This window comes from Rutidosis leptorrhynchoides, chromosome 3, assembly GCF_046630445.1.
Source record: "Rutidosis leptorrhynchoides isolate AG116_Rl617_1_P2 chromosome 3, CSIRO_AGI_Rlap_v1, whole genome shotgun sequence".
NCBI classification, from domain to species: domain Eukaryota; kingdom Viridiplantae; phylum Streptophyta; class Magnoliopsida; order Asterales; family Asteraceae; genus Rutidosis; species Rutidosis leptorrhynchoides.
In genome coordinates, this window is record NC_092335.1 from 6,814,111 (window position 1) to 6,837,859 (window position 23,749).

The 23,749-nt window shown below is 34.2% G+C and overlaps 3 protein-coding genes across 5 annotated transcripts; all 3 read right to left on the reverse strand.

The window, feature by feature from the left end:
* Positions 1–2,794: 2,794 nt before the first annotated feature.
* Positions 2,795–4,579, reverse strand: LOC139895690 (large ribosomal subunit protein eL15-like). The gene is made up of 4 exons (XM_071878221.1): positions 4,482–4,579; positions 4,226–4,392; positions 3,641–3,838; positions 2,795–3,184 (listed from the first exon to the last, which is right to left on the reverse strand). The coding sequence occupies exons 1-4, from the start codon at positions 4,483–4,485 to the stop codon at positions 2,939–2,941; spliced, it is 615 nt and encodes a 204-aa protein (XP_071734322.1). The 5' UTR covers positions 4,486–4,579; the 3' UTR covers positions 2,795–2,938.
* Positions 4,580–7,530: 2,951 nt separating this feature from the next.
* LOC139897552 (uncharacterized) lies at positions 7,531–10,684 on the reverse strand. Its single transcript, XM_071880255.1, has 9 exons — positions 10,518–10,684; positions 10,347–10,405; positions 10,197–10,251; positions 9,064–9,103; positions 8,752–8,966; positions 8,583–8,643; positions 8,392–8,474; positions 8,060–8,311; positions 7,531–7,978 (listed from the first exon to the last, which is right to left on the reverse strand). The coding sequence occupies exons 1-9, from the start codon at positions 10,560–10,562 to the stop codon at positions 7,829–7,831; spliced, it is 960 nt and encodes a 319-aa protein (XP_071736356.1). The 5' UTR covers positions 10,563–10,684; the 3' UTR covers positions 7,531–7,828.
* Positions 10,685–20,003: 9,319 nt separating this feature from the next.
* LOC139899579 (splicing factor-like protein 1) lies at positions 20,004–23,511 on the reverse strand. Of its 3 annotated transcripts, none has more exons than XM_071882395.1 (2): positions 21,175–23,511; positions 20,004–20,485 (listed from the first exon to the last, which is right to left on the reverse strand). In XM_071882395.1, the coding sequence occupies exon 1, from the start codon at positions 23,403–23,405 to the stop codon at positions 21,204–21,206; it is 2,202 nt and encodes a 733-aa protein (XP_071738496.1). In that variant the 5' UTR covers positions 23,406–23,511; the 3' UTR covers positions 20,004–20,485; positions 21,175–21,203. The 3 variants fall into 3 exon arrangements, with proteins under 3 accessions (XP_071738496.1, XP_071738494.1, XP_071738495.1); XM_071882393.1 differs by lacking the exon at positions 20,004–20,485 and adding an exon at positions 20,511–20,830; XM_071882394.1 differs by lacking the exon at positions 20,004–20,485 and adding an exon at positions 20,511–20,836.
* Between the last annotated feature and the right edge of the window lie 238 nt (positions 23,512–23,749).

The following is a 23,749-nucleotide window of genomic DNA, read 5'->3' on the forward strand; positions in this document are numbered from 1 at the left end:
TTATTATTATTAATAAAAAAAATACTCGGTACAAAAACATAATCGGAGAACAAACCAAATGCATGACCACCAACATGTAAATTGTTGTTGTAATTATATTAAGGGTTTTAATTATTATATTTATTCTATTTTATAATGGTTTAGCTCTTCGATCACTAAACCAAAATGATCAATCATATCAGATAGCTCCACTCTTTGAGAGTCTGCATCATCAAATGCTTTGGAGAATATTAATTTTGGCTTTAATTCATTGATATTTTTATTGAATTTTAAATTGGATTTATGCATCTATTTTAACTTAAACTTGGTTTGTTTGTTACTTTAATTGGTGATTTGAATATATGTTTTTCAATTACATTATAATGTGATGATATGTTTGTTTCTATTTTCATTTAGTTATAAAACAACTTTTTAAGAGTTCATGTTTGCTCATAATTCCATATATTAATTAATTTATAATATTTCCTAATTTAATTTAATATATAAATTTAATTACTTAAAATATTATATTGTATTACTGTATTATATTATATTAATATTATACTATAAAATAGATATTTTTTATCAACATTATAAAATTATTTATGAATCAAATTATACATAAATAAAATTAATTTAACATTTGCGGATAAATTTTAAAAACTACGTTAATATAATACTTGTATAATATTATATAAATGCACGGGCTTACGCTTGTCAATCGAAGTTAAAATGGTATTGATTCAGATAAAAAAGCTCTTTTCATCATCAGAAACAACCTGATTTCCGACCTATTGCATTGCATTACCATAACGAAAAGAGAAAATAATTCAAAAAAATGTATGTCTGCTTCGTTTGAGATTTTGACATAATAAACTTAGTTTATACTAAAAACATATGCAATTAGAGATATACATAAAATATTATTCTTAATGATCAGTTATAAAAATAACTTTTTAGGGTCTCATGTTTGGTATTTTATCGATTATTTATCAGTTGAAGTTAAAATAATTCCAACACACGGGCTTATAATCTATATGTTATTATTCAATACTAATGTTTCGATACAAATGTTATTAGTAACTTGTATTATACATTTGATAAGTATCAATGTTAACGTTATCGACTATTAATTATACAAATATCGTGCAACGCACGGGCTCTTAAAGCTAGTTAAAATATAAATTTAAGGCCGTACATATTTTTTTGGTAACCAGTAACCCCTATAAACGAGCACATTGACTCTCATATCAGGTAAACCTCGGATATCGGGAACCCAGACGTCACCCTCGGGTAAATCACCTTCTACTGTAAATCTCTAATTAGGTTCAAACTGACATTGTTAAGGATTGAATCCGAGACCTACAACTTCACTAAGAGTCCTGATGGCCACTTGAGCGACTGTGCATACACTACAGTTTTAAGTTGTAATGTTAAATTCTTTAATCCTAGAGATCGAATAGAACAACTATGCATTCGCATAGTATATAGGGATTACTCAATGGCCTCTGTTCACGTGGACATGAATGCATTATCACATGTACATGAATACAATACTGCATTTGTTATTTATATAAATAGATAATTTTAAGGGAAATAGTTTAGAAGTTGTTAGTTAGTTACATAGTCTTAAAAGTGCTTTGCAGCCATACTTTATATCAAGTTTTAGTTTTGATTGTTCAATTCACATTTAGATTACATCTTCTGATTTTATATTCTACGAAATCACATTGAACATAGCGATATGTAAGTAACCTACAAATATAGAGGTATAAAGTTACTCCGTATATCTTTACATAGAAACATATAATTATTTTAGTATTTCCACTCACTATTTAAATAAATTTACTCACATCATCCAATAACTAATTGTACTATGAGCATAAATAGTTGTAGAATGAGTGGATATACAAAAATAGCAGTGAAAAATATCATTGGGTATATACTAAGGGGTGTATAATGCTGAGTATTGTCTTTTACTGATAAGATTATTGTGTAATATTTGGAATAGAGCAAGGTGTTGGGTACTATTGAGCATGCATGAAGTACAATGGCAATGAGGGGCAGAATGACTGAATGAGTGGGTTAGTGCCTTAGTGGTCCATTTACTATTATCATACGATATTTGGATGGGTGGATAATGAGGTGAAGATCTTTGTGAAGGTCTAGATAACACTCCATTACATATTTTGAAATCAGATCATCGTAGTGCAGATCATGGTAGTGCAGTAACAATAATAGCATATACTAAAATATGATATTGTTTGATCTTATCATATCATATCATATATCATATATCATATATATATAATAAAAAAAATTGAATTAACTGGGATACGAAAAGAGTAGCAAGCATTTGTGCTAGACTAAAAGTTGGCTAATGTGAGTATGTGACCCAGATCTCGAATCCAACTAAAGATTATAGACCAAACAACTCATGATTTTTTATTTTATTTTTTTTTTGTATAAATTCGTGATGAGTATATACAACCACCATGATGTCTGTGATGAATATGTTTGAATTTACTTTATTGGCTTATAAAAAGAAAGTTAAAAACTACTCATGGTACTTCACAACTCCAACTCAATACCTGTGGGGCTGTGGTACATAATTTATAATAGTTAATCGGATACAAATCAAGTTAACCATTGTAATCCATGGGCCAATTATATTGATTGAATCCAAAAGAAATGCAAAAAAATCAAAACACTAAAAAAGAAAATATACGTTGATTTGATTTGGACACTGAACATGCACTAAAAGAAAAAAAGAAAAAAACATTTAAAAAATTTAAAAACAAGTCAAAGACCACATAATACGATACTATATGATAATATTTGAAGCTAACATTTCAGATACAAATTTTAGATCAAAATTTAAACCACGGAAATTAATATCCCTACATAAGATTTGATTTTCAAAACCAAGTTGATAACAAATGAAGTCACCATAAAATTATCAACGATAACGGCGAAGGGAAAGAGTGTTGTTCCTCTTCCAGGTAGCCCTTCGTGAAGGACGTTGTTTGTGGTTCAAGTGCCCCTTTCCACGAAGACCTCTGTATTTCTTTCCAGCAGAGGTTAGTCCACGAAGTTCTCTGTGCTTATGCACCGGGTTACAGATCCAGTTGATCCTTGGGTCGTTACGGATAGCAGTATGGGCTGGATCAACCAATATCACCTCAAAGTACTTGTATGTAGAGTCCTGCACGTATAACAACGTTCAAGAGCCTAAAGATATAAAACTTGCAATGATAATTAACAAACCATTTTTGCAGATAAAGGTGAACACAGTTCTAGAAATGTAGTATCAAATTTGGTAGAAACGGTTGTTTAGTTAGCTGCATAAATAACAATGTTATGAAGATGACATATGTATACAGATTTACTGATTCACTAATTACTTGTGCAGTTTTGGGGAAAATACAATGATGTGAAAAATAGACGCCTTGAGGAACTGAAATAGATTAAAGGAAAGGTAAATGGATTGCTTTATTTTGCATGTTAACAGTCAGTCGTGTTGATGTTAAACACAGTAGTAAGTAACAGTTCACATGCAAGAGGTGAGTAAACTGCTAGCTGCTACGTGAGTGTCTTCCAGGAACTTAAAGGAATAAAAATAAAGTAGAAATAACAGAAATATGTTTGAGCAAAGGTGTACCTCGTTTAACCAATAAGAATTGAGGACCTTAAGGCCACCCAACTTCCTTCCAGCCCGTTCCTCTGCAACGGACCTCTTGCTACGTTGAAATTTCAACTGAGTCACTCCCTGGTTTGTTGGTTTACCATAAACGATACCCTTAGGAACTGGCCTCTTTCGTCCACCACGCCTAACACGCACACGATAAATCACATACCCCTGCAATTATACCAGATTTAGTATTAATCTAAAGGTGTAACATATAGGATTGTTCACATGATACCGAGAACATATTTTGTACCCACAGTATTTTGTGTTTTGAACAGTCCTAACTTTAAGAAGTTAATATAATTCGGTAACAAATTATTAACAGATATACATAAAAGCAGAAAATAAGATGCAAAGTATCTTGCTTTTGATTGATAAATCTAGAAGGACTTTATTATTTTGTCAAATGTTTGAGCACTAGTGTAAACCTACAATATCAGTAAACAAAACAAAGAGATAAAACTGAAACTTCGCATTAAAAGAATACACTATCACAAAACAAGAAAACGTTGTTACTTTTACATACAAATTAAGATGTATTTAAATAGTTGTATAAACCTGTTTGGCTTTGTAACCCATACGACGAGCCTTATCGGGTCGGGTAGGATGAGTGACCCGAACAATGGAAGGAAGTTGACGGTACTCCCAGCACCTTACCCGTTGCATGAATCTCATCACATCCGATTGCTTCTTCCGCCATAGCTCCGACACATACGTGTAAGCACCTGTTTGTAACAATCACCAATGTCAATATATATATATATAGCTTCAATTAAATGAAAATCACACATTACACCAATTAATGATTGATTACCCATTGTTGGTTGCGCCCTTTCTCGATTGCAAACCGCGCAGCAAAGGCTGCTAATAAGCGTAAAAATGTGAAATTAGGTTTGAATTAGGGTTTTAGAGTGATATCTAAACATCTTTGGGCCCGGTATCTTATTACGGCCCATTTCCTATAGGGCTTGGATTTATCTTTATAGAATAGAACTAGAAAAGTGGCCCCCGCGATGCCGCGGTGCTTTTCAGGTTACATAATCATAGTTAACGTAGCGTTATGTATTTACGGAAATAAAAACGCTTTGCTACGGGTGTTTTTGAATACACGTCATTAGTACCTAGTATACCTAATGCCATATGCATTTTTAACGTCATGAAGATTGTGTAAAAAATGAAAACATCACCATCGATATGATGTAGGTAGTTTGGGTTGTTTATTATAAGTGTATGTATATGTATTGAAGATAGCCCGAGGTGTTTAGCGTTTTTGAGAAGTGTCCGTTTCGCGTATAGTTAGTCCCGTTGGGTTCGTTAGATTTTTTCGAGTTGAACGGTGGTCTCGGAAAAATTTAACTCACACCGAGTGAGAAGATAGAGCCCGTTATAAATTCGGATGGAATTAGTTTTTTTTATTTTAATAAAATTATATATTTACACTTTCTACCCCTGAAAAAGTGTAAACTTGAGGGACCGTTGTGTAAATTGAGCAGAAGTTGAGGGGCCGATTGCACTGTAACGCAAACTCAAAACGACAATGTAAAATAACTGAAACGACAAAAATCTGGATGTGTTTTAGTATATAGTAAATTCGGGTGGAATTAGTTTTTTTTATTTTAATAAAATTATATATTTACACTTTCTACCCCTGAAAAAGTGTAAACTTGAGGGACCGTTGTGTAAATTGAGCAGAAGTTGAGGGGCCGATTGCACTGTAAACGCAAACTCAAAACGACAATGTAAAATAACTGAAACGACAAAAATCTGGATGTGTTTTAGTATATAGGTATAATATAATATAATATAATATGATGTCTTCCTAGAGTAGTAGTGTATTAACCACATTAGTTTAAGACTTAGGAGCAAGGTTGAAAAAGACGTGAGACGGAGTCGAAACGTTAGCGACCTCAAAATGTCGCAACGGAAAAAACGAGTCGAAGCGGATGTTGACTAACGTTGACTTATATATATATATATATATATATATATATATATATATATATATATATATATATATATATAAAGTTGACCGTTTTTTCCGTCTTTGACCGTTTATTTCCATTTTTTCCGTCTTTGACCGTTTATTTCCATTTTTTCCGTCTTTGACCGTTTTTTAGCGTTGTTGACCGTTTTTTAAGCGTTGACCTTCTTTTTTGCCGTTTCAAGGCCCGTTGCAACGATACTAAGGCAAATCCGTTGCGGCGTCCGTTGCGTCGCCCGTTTCGGCCGTTTTTTACAACACTGCTTAGGAGTGTCCTTTAATTTTACTCTCTCCTTCCTCTCTACTATTGTAATTTGCTACTATCAAATATCAATCGAATATCAATAAAGCTATCTTTCATATCAATACTGAATTTCAGTTTGGTTACAAGAATTCATCGATTAATATGAATTAAAGAATTTCATAATAATTGGTATCAAAACAACCCATCCACGGGAGGCATTATTATGATATCACATTGACATTGGCTAGGTATGAGACTGTTGATGACTTATAAGCTTGAGTGTTCACTTCTCCTTCAAATTAGCTTCTAGGAGTGAGTTCTACTTTTGATTGACTTAATAATGATGAACATGATGATGATGATGATGATGCTGATTTCAATACCATTTATATTTTTTTTTCTACAATCACCCTAATGAAAATCATGATTTCATTTGAGTACTGTTCCATCTATGGACTATGAATGAAGTTCATCAGTAACCATTTCTATATCTCCTTTGACTATAAGTATTGGATTTATTTTTCAAAATTGTTTATTGTTAAAATTAAAATGTTATATATAAATATATATATATACATACTATTTAAATCAGTGTTGTTTGTAAACATTAGTGGTATTGATCCTCCAATTAGTTCTCACGATTTTTGGTGTTAGACATATTAGTTAGGCCCAAGTCCAATGATACTATGACATCTGGGTGGGAGTTAGATTGGATTGAGCCCTCAACAAGTATGATATAGCTTTGTAGTCCAGTTTCGTGGTTTTCAAAGTGTATGATACTATACTTTTTGCTGTAAACTGAACCTTCTCTTAAGGTATCTTTAGCAGATTAACAAACATTGGTTTTTTTTTTTTAATAGAGATTGGGATCACCCGAGGGGGACTAAACCATCCATTGCGATCATCTCCCGTTTCGACTATGCCGATGCAGCGATAATAACCCCGCCCCCATCGCTGCCCGAGAGGAAACCTTGAAACCGATCCAAGGGCACGGCCAAGTAAAACCCCCCTCCCCTTTACCCCCCCAAGCGATATGGGAAAGGTGCCATGGGTGGATACTTCATGGCAGTGATGAAATTGTTTTTTTAATATGTAACCAACGGGGGTCGAACTCCTGACCTCCCCAAAAGGAGGCATACCACCAACCGCTGAACCACATCACAACTTCAGATTAACAAACATTGTAATATAAGTTGTGGTGATGTAATTTATGTTTAATTTGTTCTGACGATGATCTCATTGGCAGTGGCGGTTCTAAAGGTTAAGGTGTGGGGTCATGGGACCCCACTACTTTAAAAAAATTTTATACTATATATTATTCAAAATGTATAGGACACTACTAAATTTAGTTATAGGACTCCATATATTTTTAAAATTTATGGTTTTTTAAAGGTAAACATCCACTAAAGTAACCTTAAAAAATAATTAGCTTTGAAAAAAAAAGATTAGGACCCCATTGAAATTTCATCATAGAATCGCTTCATTGGCATCTGATAAATCTGTTTGGGAAGCTATCATGAACAATTGTGAGCTTATTATATTACTGTATATTTAATGTTTAAAGAATGGCATTTATAGTTGATTGTTTCTTGGGTGCACACAGTTTGCAGCCAACAGGATATCAAAAAAAAGGTTGAATCGTCTGATAATTCAATTCCATGGTCTTTTCGACATTACAATGGTTCTCTTTTCGTGTCTTAAGTCTTGTTATAACTAAGTTACACATGATGTAATATTACTGCAAAAATACTCCTACTATATATTGGATAACTGTTCATGAAGCATAAGTTTCGTTGCATAGGCAATTTCTAGTTGTTAGCAATATAGACATACCCACAGTTAATTAATGAAGTTTACAAATCTACCGCAAAGCTCTCCTATCATCTGGTTTATACTTCTAATAACACTTTTTTACTGTTGGATGAATCTTGAAATATTAGAGCTGGTTAATGCTGTCCAACATGGAATCCACATCAGGAGTTACAATGGCTTTCTTATCAACCGGCCCCAGCACACAGCAGTGTTTGCTTTCGGTATTCATTACTGCAACATCTTGTTGACATTCATCAAGTATACCAGGCGTAACCTACATAATACATGTAGTGCACACTTACAATTAATATATGAAGTCTGCAGAAAATATCAAGATATGGTCCAAGAAACTTACATTGTAGATGATGTCACCAAGCTTGAGCTTGACTGCACCACTTTTGTAGACCAGCATTTTGCCCATGTGCCCGTTGGGCAAGTCTTTTAAACCAGAGCCTTTGTTAGAAACATCTACTTTCGAAGAACCCGAGCTCTCGACTTTGTCTTTTCCCTTTACGCTAACTGTGGCTTGATTTGACAGCTTATCCAGGGGAAGTTTTTCAGGAAACTGGAACAACATCATCTTTTTTTCCTCGTTGTTCTCCTGCCCCTAATATCGACAAACTTCTTAGTATTGGTATAGTGACAAGTAAAAAAACAGGTTATACTCGGTTAAAAAAGTTGACTAACCAACAGTCCAAGCTCCAAAGCAGAGTTCATCTTAGTTTCATCATGTTCCATCTCCTCCCCAAACTCTTTTTCATCAAGTACCTCTACAAGGAAATAAATTTATAAAATTAGAAGGCGAAAATGGAAGACCATGATGAGCATGAATTTAGTTTAATTGTGTGATTTTAAGTGGAGAATTCATAAAACTGCACCTGGGTTACCAGAGCCAAAAGGTCTCAAAGGAAGAGTAATGGGATAGTACGAATTCGGATCCTGTAATTTACACCAAGAAACGTGCAATTCTCAATTAAAACACACCTCCATAATCTTCCAAATTGGATAATAATATAAAGATGCGAAAAGTAAATAATTGTAACTCACCCACGGTTCTTTATACTCGGTATCACTTGAGGAATCAGATTGATCATCTACCATCATTTTATCAATATCCTCATCTTTTGTAGCGACTGAGGATGATAGAGTGAGATTATTCTCAGAAGACAAATTCGGGCTTTTATTGCTATTCTCGCATTTCGGCTGGTCATGAGTTTTCGATGATCCAGTTCCTTGTGATGGTTTGACGTTGTCTGATGCTGCAATTTGTAACATCGCAAGTTAACTCAAAAAGCTTTGTCTATTAATTAATGTTTGATGACAATGTTAAAAAAAAATAATTGTGAAACAGAAAATTACATTTCTTTTCCTTTTTAGGCCTCCGTGAGCCGAGGTGTTCCTGCAGAACACAAAAATACGATTAAAGGATGATTAATTGAAAACGAGATGAATAAGATAGATTGTTGACTTGATGGTTCAAAATTAAATTTGTTCTGTTCCTATTAATTTCGTGTCATTCCTATGTTCTGTAGCAGCACTAACAGTTCGAGCCATAAGACAGTTATGAGTGTAATGACATGATGCTAGAAACAGGTTCATGGTGTAATCACATGGAATATCAGATTACTGAGACCTGGTTCATAGGAGGCTTAAGCACAAGAAAGGTAAAATAAGTGATATACAGAATACTATAAATCTCCCTAGAAACTTTTACCCTTCATTTAGTGACAGAAGTTACCAAACTAATCAACAATTGAATTTATCTTATAATATCAGTAAAACTCACTACAATTAATTACGTGTGACAGGCTGCAACAACATGAATAAGCCTAGTTCATGTTGTTGAAGATATTTGCCTCCAGACTTGGGACAAACAATTCGTGCCAGGGGGGACACATGGGTCTCAAATTTACTGATAAGTTCAAATAACTCAATAGAACCATCCGTTCTCGAGTACCTATAAGTAGTGGTCAAATTTTCAATATTGGAGCTCATATTTGTACTTGAACTTAAACTGTGATAAAAGTTCAATTTGACAAGGGGCTGAGTGTTCTAAGCTTGAACTACTCAATCAAAACAGTACTACGAAAATCAATGAGCAGAACATCACTTTTCACAGAATAAACAATGTGAAAGTCAAACACAACACTTCATTGGTACAAGTATAGTACTTGGCAGAAGTAAGATGGTAAAAAGGAGGTCGCTGTAAGTCGATAGGGTTAAGTTATAAGAACTTCAAACTGTCAACAAACATAAAAATTATTTAGTTATACGGTTCAAATATTGTGGTGACCGGGAAAGGGTTTAGGAAAAATCACGGATTAATTCGGTTAAGCAGTAAAAAATATTCGACCTCATTAGTTACTCACTAACTTAATTTTATCTTGAACTATACGGATTATCTTTTGTGTTTTATGTTTGGAAACCAAGTTGAAAATACATATACATATATTATATTAACTGAAGGAAAATACAAAAGAGAGATTTATTACATTGACTTTGCGAAGTAATTTCCGCTTGGTTTCAGCATCATCATCACTACTGTCACTGCACATGTGAAAATTACTTTACGTATTATTGAATTGAATTATTGAATAAAATAAAAACATAAACCTGAATAAAAAAGAACTTAGAAATAGTACCATTTGGGCAACACCGGAGCAGTCTTCCGACGAGTTGGTCGTTTGGGCGCAAACTTCGGCTGTAAAATGAACAGTGTTCTTTTCAGATTAAGGATTCTGAATACAGATCTGAAATTTAAATATAAAATTATAAACATAAGTACGAATAGTTTATATGAATGAAGTTGAGACCTTCTTCGGAGTTGAAGATGGCGGTGCAGGTGGATCTATATCCATCGTCGGTATTTAGTGGAGATCGAGATCGGAGAGTAACGGCGAGATGTTCGCCGGAGATCTGCGAACAGCGGAACTAGGGTTTGGCAAGGGAAAAAACTAAAAATCAGTTGTTGCTGTTGAGATTCGAACCTTAGACAATTGTGAAAATAAATCGCAAATTACCAATGATCTAGAGCCAAACTTTTAATAGCAGTCTAAAATAGTCAGCATATATCTGAATGTAAAGCGTTGTAAAATTTGTTAGTAAAAGTGTATCTTTTCTCGATTAATCATTGATGTGCTATTACCATATTAACTAATACACAAAAATGATGAATAGTATCAGGGGCAGTTTCATCTTTTTACCTATTTTACTGTAGCAACGGAATCATTGTAGTCCGTTAGCACTATAGCAACGGAATTACTGTAGCAACGAAATCACTGTAACAATGGTACTGTAGCATTTTTTTTTCGGTTCGTTTACTGTAGCTGCTTTTTTTCCTTTATATTTTTCTCTACCCGTTAAAACAATTTTTTTTTATTTTTTCTTTTTTGGTTTCCTTTATATTTTTCTCCACAAAATAACGACTTAATTGCGCTAAATTTTTAAAAGTCAACAATTTCATAGCGAAACGCGGACATGCACGTATATTATTAATTTAAAATAACATTTAAGTCTTTGATGGGTTATAGCTTTTAGTTCGACTCGAGTTGCGCTTCAACGACATCAGCGTTAGCCACGAAATAATTTTACAAAATAAACGCAATAAAATACATTGAAAACCGAACCCCCGGCGCGAAGCGAGGGTTCCACAACTAGTTTTTTTTTCTTCCTAAAGACTATAATTTATTTACACTTACAATACTATAATCTTACTATACCTTAAAAGAGAACTTTTATTAACAAATAAGTCTTCCTAATCTATCCTTTGATCACCATTAGATTAACATTGGACTTTTATCTACCTTTTGATCTAACGGTTCAAATTAATCCTGTAAAACCATTACTTAATCTAGAAATTGACTACTTAGTGGTACAATAATACCCTTTTTAAATAAATCCATATCAATTTGAATTTTGAATTTTAAATGCACCCTATAATTATGGAATGTTGACCAAAATTTTAAGTCTTCATTTGAACCATCCTAAAGTTTTGGGCAGTTTAATGTTTATCCAATATCCCTCCCATTTAAATCGATTGAATTGGATCTCCAATACCCCATTTCTTCTACGCTTTTGCTTCCCTTCCGATTATAGGTACACATCTGATGTCATCCAAATCAAAATTTCTTTCTAATTGTTTGCGATTACAACTCATTGTTCTTATCTTTTTTTTTTTTAATTTTAAATTGCGCAGATAAGTGTAATGTCGTTCACTAATTAGGTTGTTATTGTTCAATCATAAGTTCATACCTTCTCCATTCGTGATCTTCACAAAGGAATTGCAACCTAAAAAATCTGCTATCCGTGTGCAGCTATGATTCATGGCCATCGAAGCATTCCACTAGATGAAATTAGGGTTCACAAAATTTATTACGTATCCAAGAAATCGACGGGATCCCAAAAATATTATGTATACGATCGAAGCGTTTCAGGGTATGTGTTTTGATTATTGATAGGGTTTTCTTTACCATACCTATTATCGTCATCTTTGTACCGGTGGTATCTCCACCATAAATTCATCACTTACAGGTTCTGGTGGATTTCTTAGTTTTTTTTTATTTTTTTATTTTTTTTATTTGGAATTAATATTTTTCGTATCCATGGAAGACATTCATCTTCATCTTCTTCGCTTTAATTGTTATATCCTTAATCTTAAATTTTGTTGTTATTTAATCGTACAGACTAAAACCTTAGGTGACCATTTTTAATTTTGTTTACAGATTTTGTTCACATGATGGATTTAGAAGATGATATCAGTGGCCAACGAAGTTGATTCTTATTATGAACACATTATGGTAGTGGTGATATTTCGCTCTTATTCCAGGGTTAATATATGTAAAGGTGATTCAAACTCTTTGCTAAATTATAATATGTTACATATGTCTATATAATTATGTATTCTATATATAATTTTTAATATTTACGGTGAAAAGATGTGAATGGATTCAATGGGTTTGAATCTTAAAGATTCAGTCAGTGGAAATTTATTGTTCTCCTGTAGATTTGATTGAAATCCACATAGAGTTTATTCCTGAATGATGAATTTCTAACTCTTTATCGAACTATTTTGGATGTGCTTTATTCATATATGAACTTATTGCAAGCAGCTTTTATGCAAACCAATTGTTTATTATTTTCTCTATGCCAAATATTTGGGAGCCATGAAAAAAAATACCATGATTGAGTTACTGGAAGTTATATGGAGGCCTGTCATATGTAAGTTCAGGACCTGCCCTTCTTACTTATGTTGGATGCACCATTCATTTCATTTATTTCAAATTATTATCAATTGGATGTTTGATAAGATACTATGTAAAATGAATTTTTATTGTCGAAAAGAGATGTGAGGTGTTGTATTTGTATTGATTTCAAGTTTTAATATGTAAGAAAATTTTAAGTTTATGCTAAAGTGTTGATGCAGAGATATACACAACTTATTATTGATCGATTAACAGCATGCCATGTTACTTGTGGGAACTGAATCCATGCAAAAATGAGTAAGTTGTTACCTTTTACGCGCATTATATCTGAATCCATGCTATACTAAATCCATGCTATACTACATTCAGTAGTATAGCATTTGTTAACTGTGGTACAACTTGATTGGTTGTTGAAGCAGTATATATACCTTCTTGATATCCTCGGGTTCGAGTCTGTTCCATTCTTTTTTTAGTATTTGCTTAATAATGAGTACTGGTTTATCTATGGCCACGTGTTATGTTTATAATTTATTTTCGAAGCAAAAAGTTCTCCATTGGCGTCTTCTTCGCAACACAGCTGTTCTTTGACCCATCATCTGTAGGTTTTTACCATCTTTTTATCTTCAGTTGTTATTCCTCATTTATTTCATCTTATTAGTATTGTGTATTTATTTATATACTCTATAAATAAACCATATGAAGATATACATGTTTTTTTATTCATCTGTATTTTAATTTTAATTGCAGATTACAGATGCATATGAGATTATATGTTTAATCGATTCCACCTTATTCAGCAGCGATGATGGAAATCCTATTCAGCAGCAATGGTGAAAACCCTTACATATGTGCATCAAGTTCACCTTATTCATATACCATGAGGTAACCCCTTACATCGAGTGCACCGCTGTTCAATTGTATTGATTGGGTCAATTAGATACCCGTTTGAAGGCATAGATTGCACGGTCAATTTCAGCTTAACTGTTGATAATCGTTTTCCTAGCTTGAAAAAGGGTTCGAATATATTCTTTTTGTGGAGTGGAGTAAATATGTGAGCTCTAGAACACTCTTCCAATCATTTTACAATAGTCTGGTCACATTATGGTTGATCCGAGGGCGCTGATTCGATGACAAGGTAAATCATATGTTATGAATATCAGTGAACAAATAACATATATTGTATTTATGCTGGTAATTTATATATAGGTTCAAATTGAGCGTACTACTTCATTTGAAACGCAGAACAGAAATGTCAATGGTTCCTTGAAATATATAGAATGGTACAAGCATCATAAAATAGCTTTGTAGATCAATGCCTTTGCCATTGTTAGTAATAAACGTTTTTTTCTTTACCTTATTTTCCAATCTTTATAGGGAATTAAACTGCTTTTATAGTTACGCACGTAATGTCTATATACTATTTATTCGTCGGTTGTAGGGAACACTTTACAAATTCGTTATATTGTGTATGTTATATTGAGTACTTTATGTCACCGACTAATGGTATTCATATGTTATGGTATGTTCAGGGTTTGCAAGGGTTGACATTAGTGGTCTGACAGTTTGTGATTAAAGGTTGTATCCATTTCCTCTACAAGTAAAAGGTCACATGTATGTGTCTAAAGGCACTATGTTGCAATTAACATGGTCAAATCTTGCCGGGTTTAAAGTTGTACGATTAACGTGATAAAAATTACAGGGTAAAAAAGTCCTATATTGAACATCAAATGGAGTCAAACTCTCTTAACTCTATAGGGATCCTCAACCAGTAAGTGTATTTTTGTTATTTTATCATATATACTATTCATATGTTATTTACAAATCTGAATCCAAATCGATAAGAGAATAAAGGTATTTCTTGATTGACCCATCAAATATGCAAAACAATTACACACAAATAAACTACAAGTTTCCATTAATGAGATTAACACCATCAGGTAACAGTATTTCCCGTTGATGACATGTGTTGAGTATTGTTAAATCTTACATCTAGGCATTAAGGTTTATATGCGATGGTTTTGGTACTTCTACAAAGGTGATGATATTGAGAGTTATACCTTAACAGAAGGTACTTCAATGAATAGATGGTTGGTCGTTTAGGTTGTCATGTTTTTCCTGAGAATTACATTCATTTTAAATTTAGATGTTTTTTTTTTTTTTTTTTTTTTTTTTTTTTTTTGCGTGTGTAAGATTCTTCCAAACGAAGTTTTTTTAATTCTCGAAATTGTAGAGATGATTACATATGATACTATCAGCAAAATCAAAAGCATTTTGATTGACCAAAAGTTGATTGATGGTTCAGATGCTAATGGAAGGGGAAAACGTTCATCTCTCTAATCTTCGAATTTCAGGTAAGCTACAAAACTGTTTTTTTTAAAGTCTAATATAGTGGTGGCTATATGGGTAGGATAACTATCGTGTTAGTAGGCTAAGCTTTGTGTGAAACCAAAACCATGATACTATGTAATACAACTATTAAAGTATCAAATTAGAATCCAAATGTAATAGTTAAGAAATAATATGTACATGAATGAAGACAATAATTCTGTTAAAACCTATTAGTTAGTTTTTGAGACTGTTATTTTAAAACGTAACAGTTGTTGGGGGTGTATATTAGATGATAATCTGCAAGCTTAAAATATGTGATATTATAGTGGTACTAATTGATAAATATAATAGAGGATCATTCTCTGAGACCCTTTGTCTGCATGGATTGCATTTTGTTGTTGCAACTTGCAAGATTAGTGGTGTTTCTTATGAGTCAAACGGGTGGGGTGAACACATACAATTGGCATTGCTTTAATGATATTTGGGTCATATATACATAGAAGCTACTGTCTATTAGTTTAATATATCAATACATTCCATGACATTTTATGACTTGATGTTACATTGCAAGAGACTTTTGACTGGTTTGAGCAATCCAAACCATGTTTTTGGGACCCATTTCTCTTATAGAAGTTGACCATTTTAAGTTTGTATAACTTTGTATATATAACCATTTAGGTCTGTATATGGATAGCCTTAAATCCGCTGATATATAAATATTGCAATCAGATATGATAGATTGGTAAACAGGTGGGTTGAGCCGGTAGGATATGGGTCAAAACTGGTCATCTTTTGTATTACTCCAAACATGTCGGGATGGGTTTGCCTTTAGGAGTTTGCGTTTTTATTATGATTCTTTTCACTTCAACAAGGTTTAGTAATTATTAAACTTTGCATAATAAATGTCAGCTTGGTTAATGTGAATTTTAACCCGTTATTCTTAAGGGTTTGCCTTGACAAGCTGAAGCTTCTTCGAAGTTTCTTTTTGATAGCCGATTCTTGAGTTCTATAATGGCTATAAATTTTAACCTGCTTATCTTTGGATAGTGAAATGCATTAGTATGGCCGTTTCTATGTACCTAATCAGGCTCAAAGAAAAAAGATGTGTAAGCTAAACTATATGCCTTTATAGGGTACATGAAATGCATCAGTATGGCCGTTTGCCCGTTTCCATGTGTGTAATCAGATTCCTGATTATATAGAAGTGTTAAAGTGGGCGTTTTAGGTGACGATTGAAATAAGGTTAATATAAGGTTATAGGTGAACAGTGAAATAAGATTTGGGTCATGACTAATGGTGCAATCAAACTTACCGGTGACAGGTAAGGAGAGGCTCTTGCCTTTGCAATTGTTTTTATTTCTCCCTTTAAAAAGTTTATTATTATTTTTAGTTGTTAAATAATAATTTTTGTTAAGATTGACTAATTGAGCAAAAACTGATTACTTTTGTATGCAATCATTAGGGCAAATCAAATATGTTTGTCTTATAAATAATAGTTTGATCTTAGTAATAGTAATATGCATATCATCATAATGACTTTTTATTAAAGCAAGTGTGGATTATTGGAGTTGCTAATGGGATATAGCTGATTGACCAGAGTCATTTTTTTTTATGATGTGGTCAATGCAGGAAGATGTATAGTATGTCATCTGACTCTACAAGATTTATTATTGTAGGTTATGAACATTTTATGAGTAGATTTTGATTAAAAAAATGTTTTTTCAAGAAGCATGTTATATCAAATGACATGTTTGGACATACCAAAGGTCTTGGTACTGAAATAGAGCGTCTTGGTATTCACATCTTTTTTTCCCTTATTTTCTCAAACATCTAATAAATTATTAAATGTAGTTTGTAATATGTAGTTTATGACATTGTATGTATTGTCAACTTTTTGTGCATGTTTCTTGTGATTATATTACATACCTGTCAAAGAGCATTTGCACTCCATTGCATGGAGATCTTGCAAGGGTAATAATTATGATATAACCATACGAAATATAAAAGATCGGGCTATATTAATGTTATCAAATTGGATCAACCTCATTGACAGGGAACGCACTTCATAGTTCAAATGAAGTACACTACTACTTTAAATTAATACATTGATTATAAACATTACTCGTCAATAAACCCTCACAAAGCCCCGCGAATTCATGATCACCTAAAACGGTCAACTACTTTGTCAGATATGTGGAAAAGTACAATAAACCTTTGAGAAAACAGCACCAACACATGAAGATTATTTCACTTGATTTCACTTATTTAAATTTTAGGAATAATTGTTGCTAATCTTTTTATTGCAATTTCAATATGTAACGCATAATTCGCTATTATTTATTTCGTTATTTCTAAATAATCTAAACATGCACAAATCATTCAAACTATTTGAATGTGTGACCCATAATTCATTATGAGTATAATGTACGTTCATCATTGTTGGTATATTTTGTGTACATTAATATACACCGTTTATTGTTCAACAAACATAACTACAAAAGTCCCGCGAAATCGCGGGTCTTTAACTAGTATTAAAATTATAATTGAAATATGCTTTTCATCAAATACTTTAACTTGTGTCATCGATTACACATTATCAAAAAAATTATATTTTGACTTTCAATTTTAGATAATTAGGATCTAATTTACTATTATTGTGCATCAAGCATGAATTTATCTTAAGTAACATTAATAAGTTCTAGAGGCTAGCGATATAGACATACCAAAGTTCACTTTAAAACAGTTGGGCGATGAATGTGGACGTGTTAGAGTTGGTTGGTGGCTTCACTAACGGTGCATTTCTTTACCTCTTAATGGAATGATTCAGCATTGAATGCTAAACCATTTAGCATTCAGTGCGTTTGTTTATGTCTGAATGAGATATGGTGCTGAATGGTTCAGTATTCAGTGCTGAACCATTCAGAGTTCAAACACTCTCTTAACCATTAAGAGGCTAGATTTTATGTAATATTCTTCTTAAATCGTATCCAGAAGACTTATCATATAAGTATAATGAAGTTTTTGTTAATGTTAAACGATAACAAATTGATTTAATTGATTCATATTGTTTATTTTAAATGATTATCAAACAGCTTATTGTCATTCAGAACCAAATTCATTCAGAGACTCTGAACCTTTCAGATTATGGACCATTCAGAGTTAAATCATTCAGTTTTATCAAACGCACCCTAACTTGGTTATTCATGGGATCTTAACTCACCGCTACACGGATCCAAATAAGGAAAAACTCTCTTTTTTGAGGAGGTTGTTGGGATCACCTCATAGTATTTACACTCAACTAGATTCGAACTCGAGATTTCCTACATATTAGTAGGGGTGTTCTATATTTGGTTTCAAACCGATTAACCTGCAAACAAAACTGAATAAAAACCGAAAAGTAACCAGATTGAATTCGAATTCGTTTTCGATTCTGTTTCTATTCAGTTTTTACAAATCTAAATTCAGTCCGGTTATATTTTTTTGAATTCGATTTACAAATTCAAATCGAAAACCGAATTCCTAGAATACTACTGTAGTTTATTAATATGTATAAACGACAAACAAATATTAGAATCAAAAGTAGATTTAAAATAGATGTTTCATGATTATTTTGATAAAAAAAGAAGAAAAAAAAATTAACATCAATACGGGATCACCCAGGGGGACTTAACCACCCACGCGTTCATCTTCCTGCAGTTGCATAACCCGCCCCCCAACTGCTAGTCAGGAGGAAACCCGGCCCAATCCGAGGGCATGGGCGGTAAAACCCCCCTCCCCCACTGCCTCCGCAACGCGATGTGCGAAAGGCATCACTGGGTGTAATTCATGATAAAAATTTATTTTGATTTTTTGGTTTTAACTGAAACTAGACTGTATTCAAATTCGATTTCAGTTTGATTTCAATTTTGAAATTTGATTTCAATTTCAGTTCGGTTTCAGTTTTTCTCCAAAAATTTTAAAACGGAAGCGAATAAATTGGGGAAACAACAAATCGCAGCGACAAACAAACATGGCTACTTATTAGTGATGAACCCCAAGCAGGCAAGCATTAACCAATCAGGCCACCCTTGGTGTCTTAATAACACTAATTTTTGTACGTAGACTTACTATGCTATATTTTGTTAAACACTTGACATCAAGAAACGTAGAAGATATAGTAATCTTTTTGAAGCATCCCCGTAGATACTAATGTATCTAAATGATATCTTACTTCCCTTCTTTATCTCATGATTTTTCACTGGTCTAAGGTTATTCCAAGAGAAGTGACTATTTTTTTATGGAGATTGTGTTTGGATCGTTTTCCAACTCGTTTGGCGTTAGCCATGAAGGGCCAGGAGATCAAGTCTGTTATCTACCCTCTTAGCAACTCGTATGTGAAGACATCAGATCACCTCTTCTTTTAGTGTAATGCGGTGAGAGATATCTAGAGAAGATTAAGGGTCTGGACTGATTACGATATGCCAATTTTTGTTTCAAGGTCAGTTTGGTTCGCTTGGTGGAGTTTCAAACGAGAAGAAATATCGGATTTTTGTCATCTCGGCTGCTGCTCTTTGGATGCTTTGGATGTTACTTTCAAGGTCAACGACTTAAAGAAAAGTGATACTCGGTTCCATTTGTAACTTTTATTTTTGGTTGAAATTTAACGGTATAGGATTAGTTGCCATGTTTGGCTTGCCAATCGTTTGTAATTTTGCTCATCTAGCTCCTTAGTAAGAAGTGTTGTTTTTTTCAATACAGTTTCATCTTTCAAAAATAATTACACAAACCCTGTGTGTATGAGAAAAAAAATAAAAACTAGACTCGCAACTTACCAATAAAGTCGCAGTTCATAATTATCAGTAGATCATAACTCCAAACAATATTTGGTTGGTAGCCTATGAATAGAAACCAAAAACATCTTGGCAAATGTCATCCTAGCTAGTGTGACAAAAGCTAACCAACTACAATTTCATATATGTGAGCTTTGTATGAGGAATGATTATTTTTGGTTTACCATATATGACATAATAAGAGTGACATTTTCAACAAGAGTTGGTTTACCACCAAGGGCACATACGACAGCTCGTTCCTCTACAAAACCAGTTAAATAAGTGTTCAAAGATAACCCCACGATAACTGCCACCAATACTTTAAACAGCTAGGATTGTAAGCCAGTGAACTCTGATGTATATTGAGCGCTCAAGATCGTAGGGTCAACAGGGACGGTTGACTCGCCTCCAACAATGTAGTATGATAATCAGGTGAGCAATTTGCTTAAAGATGAAAAAAGATACAGTATAATATTAGCAAAACACAAATAAACAAACTCAGAGAGCATCCACAATATTTCGAGAAAAAAAACATAGATACCAACTTCCCACCAGACTATCCACTGCACAAAAAGACTTGAAACCACGTCAATAAATTAGTAAAAAAATAGTACAATCGATAAAATACTAATGCTTCCATGAGATCATAATTGAAAATTAAACGTTGACGTGAGAAAACAATTTTTTTTTAAATAGCAAAGACACTTCTACAAATCCAGCACCGCTAACACCTTTGTCACGATTAGGACTCTAACCCACCACCAACGAATCACCTTGATACAGCTAGACCTGTTACTGTCATGGGAATACTTAGTCCAATTCATGATAAACGCATCACTTGTAGCAACACACACACTGACACACACAAACAACTAGAGTAAAGGCTTAAGCTTAAGCCTATAGAACAGATAACTAGATTCCGAGGATTTTACCTCAAATATCCTGTATAAAAAAATTAAAAACACTCAAGGACACTTCCCACCCATTTGACCCATATAATTTATAACCAAGTTTTTAATGTTCACCTTTTCAACGTGTTCAATGTGAATAACCCGCCCAGTTGTAGGTAGATGGGTCAAGATTGACATCTTTCCATGACCAACAGTCTGGAATCAATAACATAAAAGTCTTACCTTTTGACCTGGATGAAACAAGCTAGCACTCATTTCATCTCAGCCATAAATTTCTCAAATTCCGTATCTGCAGCAGATGTACTTGTCCCAGCTGACACAGCAACGGGAGGAACAGCAGTTTTGGAGGCCCATGGAGCATTTGCAAGGATCTGTGACGGGTCAGCCGCTGGCTGAGACACATTAGCAATATTAGTAACTGGAGGGGGAACAGGTGCAGGTGCAGGGGGTACACCATAGTAAGATGCATAAGGATATGTAGCCGTTGGATAAGCAGGTTGCACGCTTGGTGGAGCTGCAGATGTGTACATCTCACCAGAAGGGGTTAATGAAGTCGCAGATGAGGATACTGTAGGCGCTAGTGTAGGGTATTGTACCCCATAAGGGGGTAATGGCTGACTAATGACCGGAGGGTACATGGTGGAGCCAGGTGGTGGAGGCGGGTAAGGCGCGTAAGTAGGAGGTGGTCCAGTTGGGTGCCACGGAACCGGGTTACTGCCAAAGGTGGTGGGCGGTGCACCGGCAACAGGCACTGGCGGTGCAGGAGGACCCGGAGGGATAGTTGGCTGAGGTGGCTTCCCGGCAACTCTAACAGCAATTGATCTCCCATCTAAACGATGACCATTCATACTAGCAATAGCAGTATTAGCTTGCTGAACGTCTGCATATTTCACGAAACCGTAGCCTTTACTTAAACCCGTAACACGATCCTTAATAACCTTAGCCATCACAATGTCACCAAAAGGTGCAAACAATTGGATTAAAGTATCATCTTCTAAAGTAGAAGGTAAGTACCCAATATACAAGTTTGTTTCATCATACTCCTTCAAGGAAGGTTTAACCACATTTGAAGTACTTCCACTCGTCAAAGTGGTAGTTCCAGTGGTCACAGAACTGGCTGGACCGATAGCAAGAGGCGAAGAGGTTGACTTAGTCAACGATTCAGGAACCGTCCCTCCTAACTCGGCCAAGAAGTTCTGGTATTCATCATCCATTTTCTTACCAGTCGAACCTTTGACTGGACAATCTATAGTTGGATGACCACCATCACCACATATTTTACATAAAACATCACTTTTAAAAGTAGAATTACGAGATGGACACACAAATTGTCGGTGGCCTGGTTCACCACACAATCTACAATACTCTTCATCCCTTATAGTACCATTGAGGGCAGCAAGTTCCCTAAGTTGTTGTCTCTTATGTTCATTTAATACTTCATCAACAGGGTGCAAAAGTTTCTCAACCATCCCTGCAGCAGCATCAACCGATTCCTGAGTATCAGCCTCCACCAAAACATGTAAATCTTCATTTTCTGAGGGATCATGTTTCAAATCCCTTTTCTGCTGCAACCTACCTTCTTTGATTGACCCTTTACCTCGTATCACAATTTTCGCTCCCGTTTCCCTTTCCATCCTCTTCTGAGTATTCCCCCTCGGCCCAATTATAAGTCCGATAAAATTATACCCAGGATACTCCTTCATAGGTATATAAAGCTTTTTTTGAACTTTAGGTGGCCTATAATCAGCAGGCGGTTTAAAAGACGGATTCTTTTTCAAAATCTGTGATATAATCTCTTGTCTCTCTTTATTTAACCGTTCCCTAGCTCGATACTCTCGTGTATTAATTCGAATTCCTAAGTTATCGTAAACAGGTTCAGGAGAAGGTGATCTAGCACCTTCAGGTCTATCATCTAATGGCAATCCAGATTGTAACTTTCTACTTATTTCAATAAGTTTAGCATTCAGTACTTGAACTTCGGGATCAAGTTCGATACCTGCAGCGAAATCCTTCATGAAATCAGGCAATTGTATTACCGGATTCGGCACATCATCTGCCCAACGAGATTTCCGCTTTCGAGTACCGCTTCCGTCGCTAACCGTACCGTTGTCATCGGAAGGCGGTGGATCCCACCGGCTTTTTCTCCGGCGTCTGCTTGATGTGTCCTCTTCACCACCTGAACAATCCTTATCTGTACTGTTTGTTACCTGAGTTGCCTGAATTAATGGTTTATTTAAGGTATCATTCATTTGCCCGTTGGTAGGACACGAATCCGTATTTTGAGCTTGTTGAGATGAAATTAGGGTTTCTGAATTGTTATTTGCATCAGAGTGGTTGGTATGGTTGTGGTTGATTGACTTGGAATTTTGGGGGCTTAAGGATGAGGAAATTAGGGTTTCGGATTGCGGAGATGAATGATTGTGATTGATATGGTTGGTTTCAAGAGTGTCCATATTATCCGATTCAGAAATTGACTTGTATTTGTATTACGTTTAACGGAATTACGGAAAGAAGATTAATTGATTAAGAACTTAACGACGTTGGTATGGCGTTACTGGCTACCTGAGAAACACGAAATAAAGATAGCAGATAAAGAGAAGAAAGTATATAAGCGATTAGGCGGTGGTTGATAACTTTGTATTGGGTCTGAAGTGGGCTGGTCTAATCTCAAACTTCGAAGTTGGCTGATTTTGTTAAAACTGGGCCTATTCCATTTTGTCATACTCAAAATTTTTATTTTATTTTTTCTAAAGATGTATGCTTTCATGAAATATATCATTGATATGTAGTAGTGAAC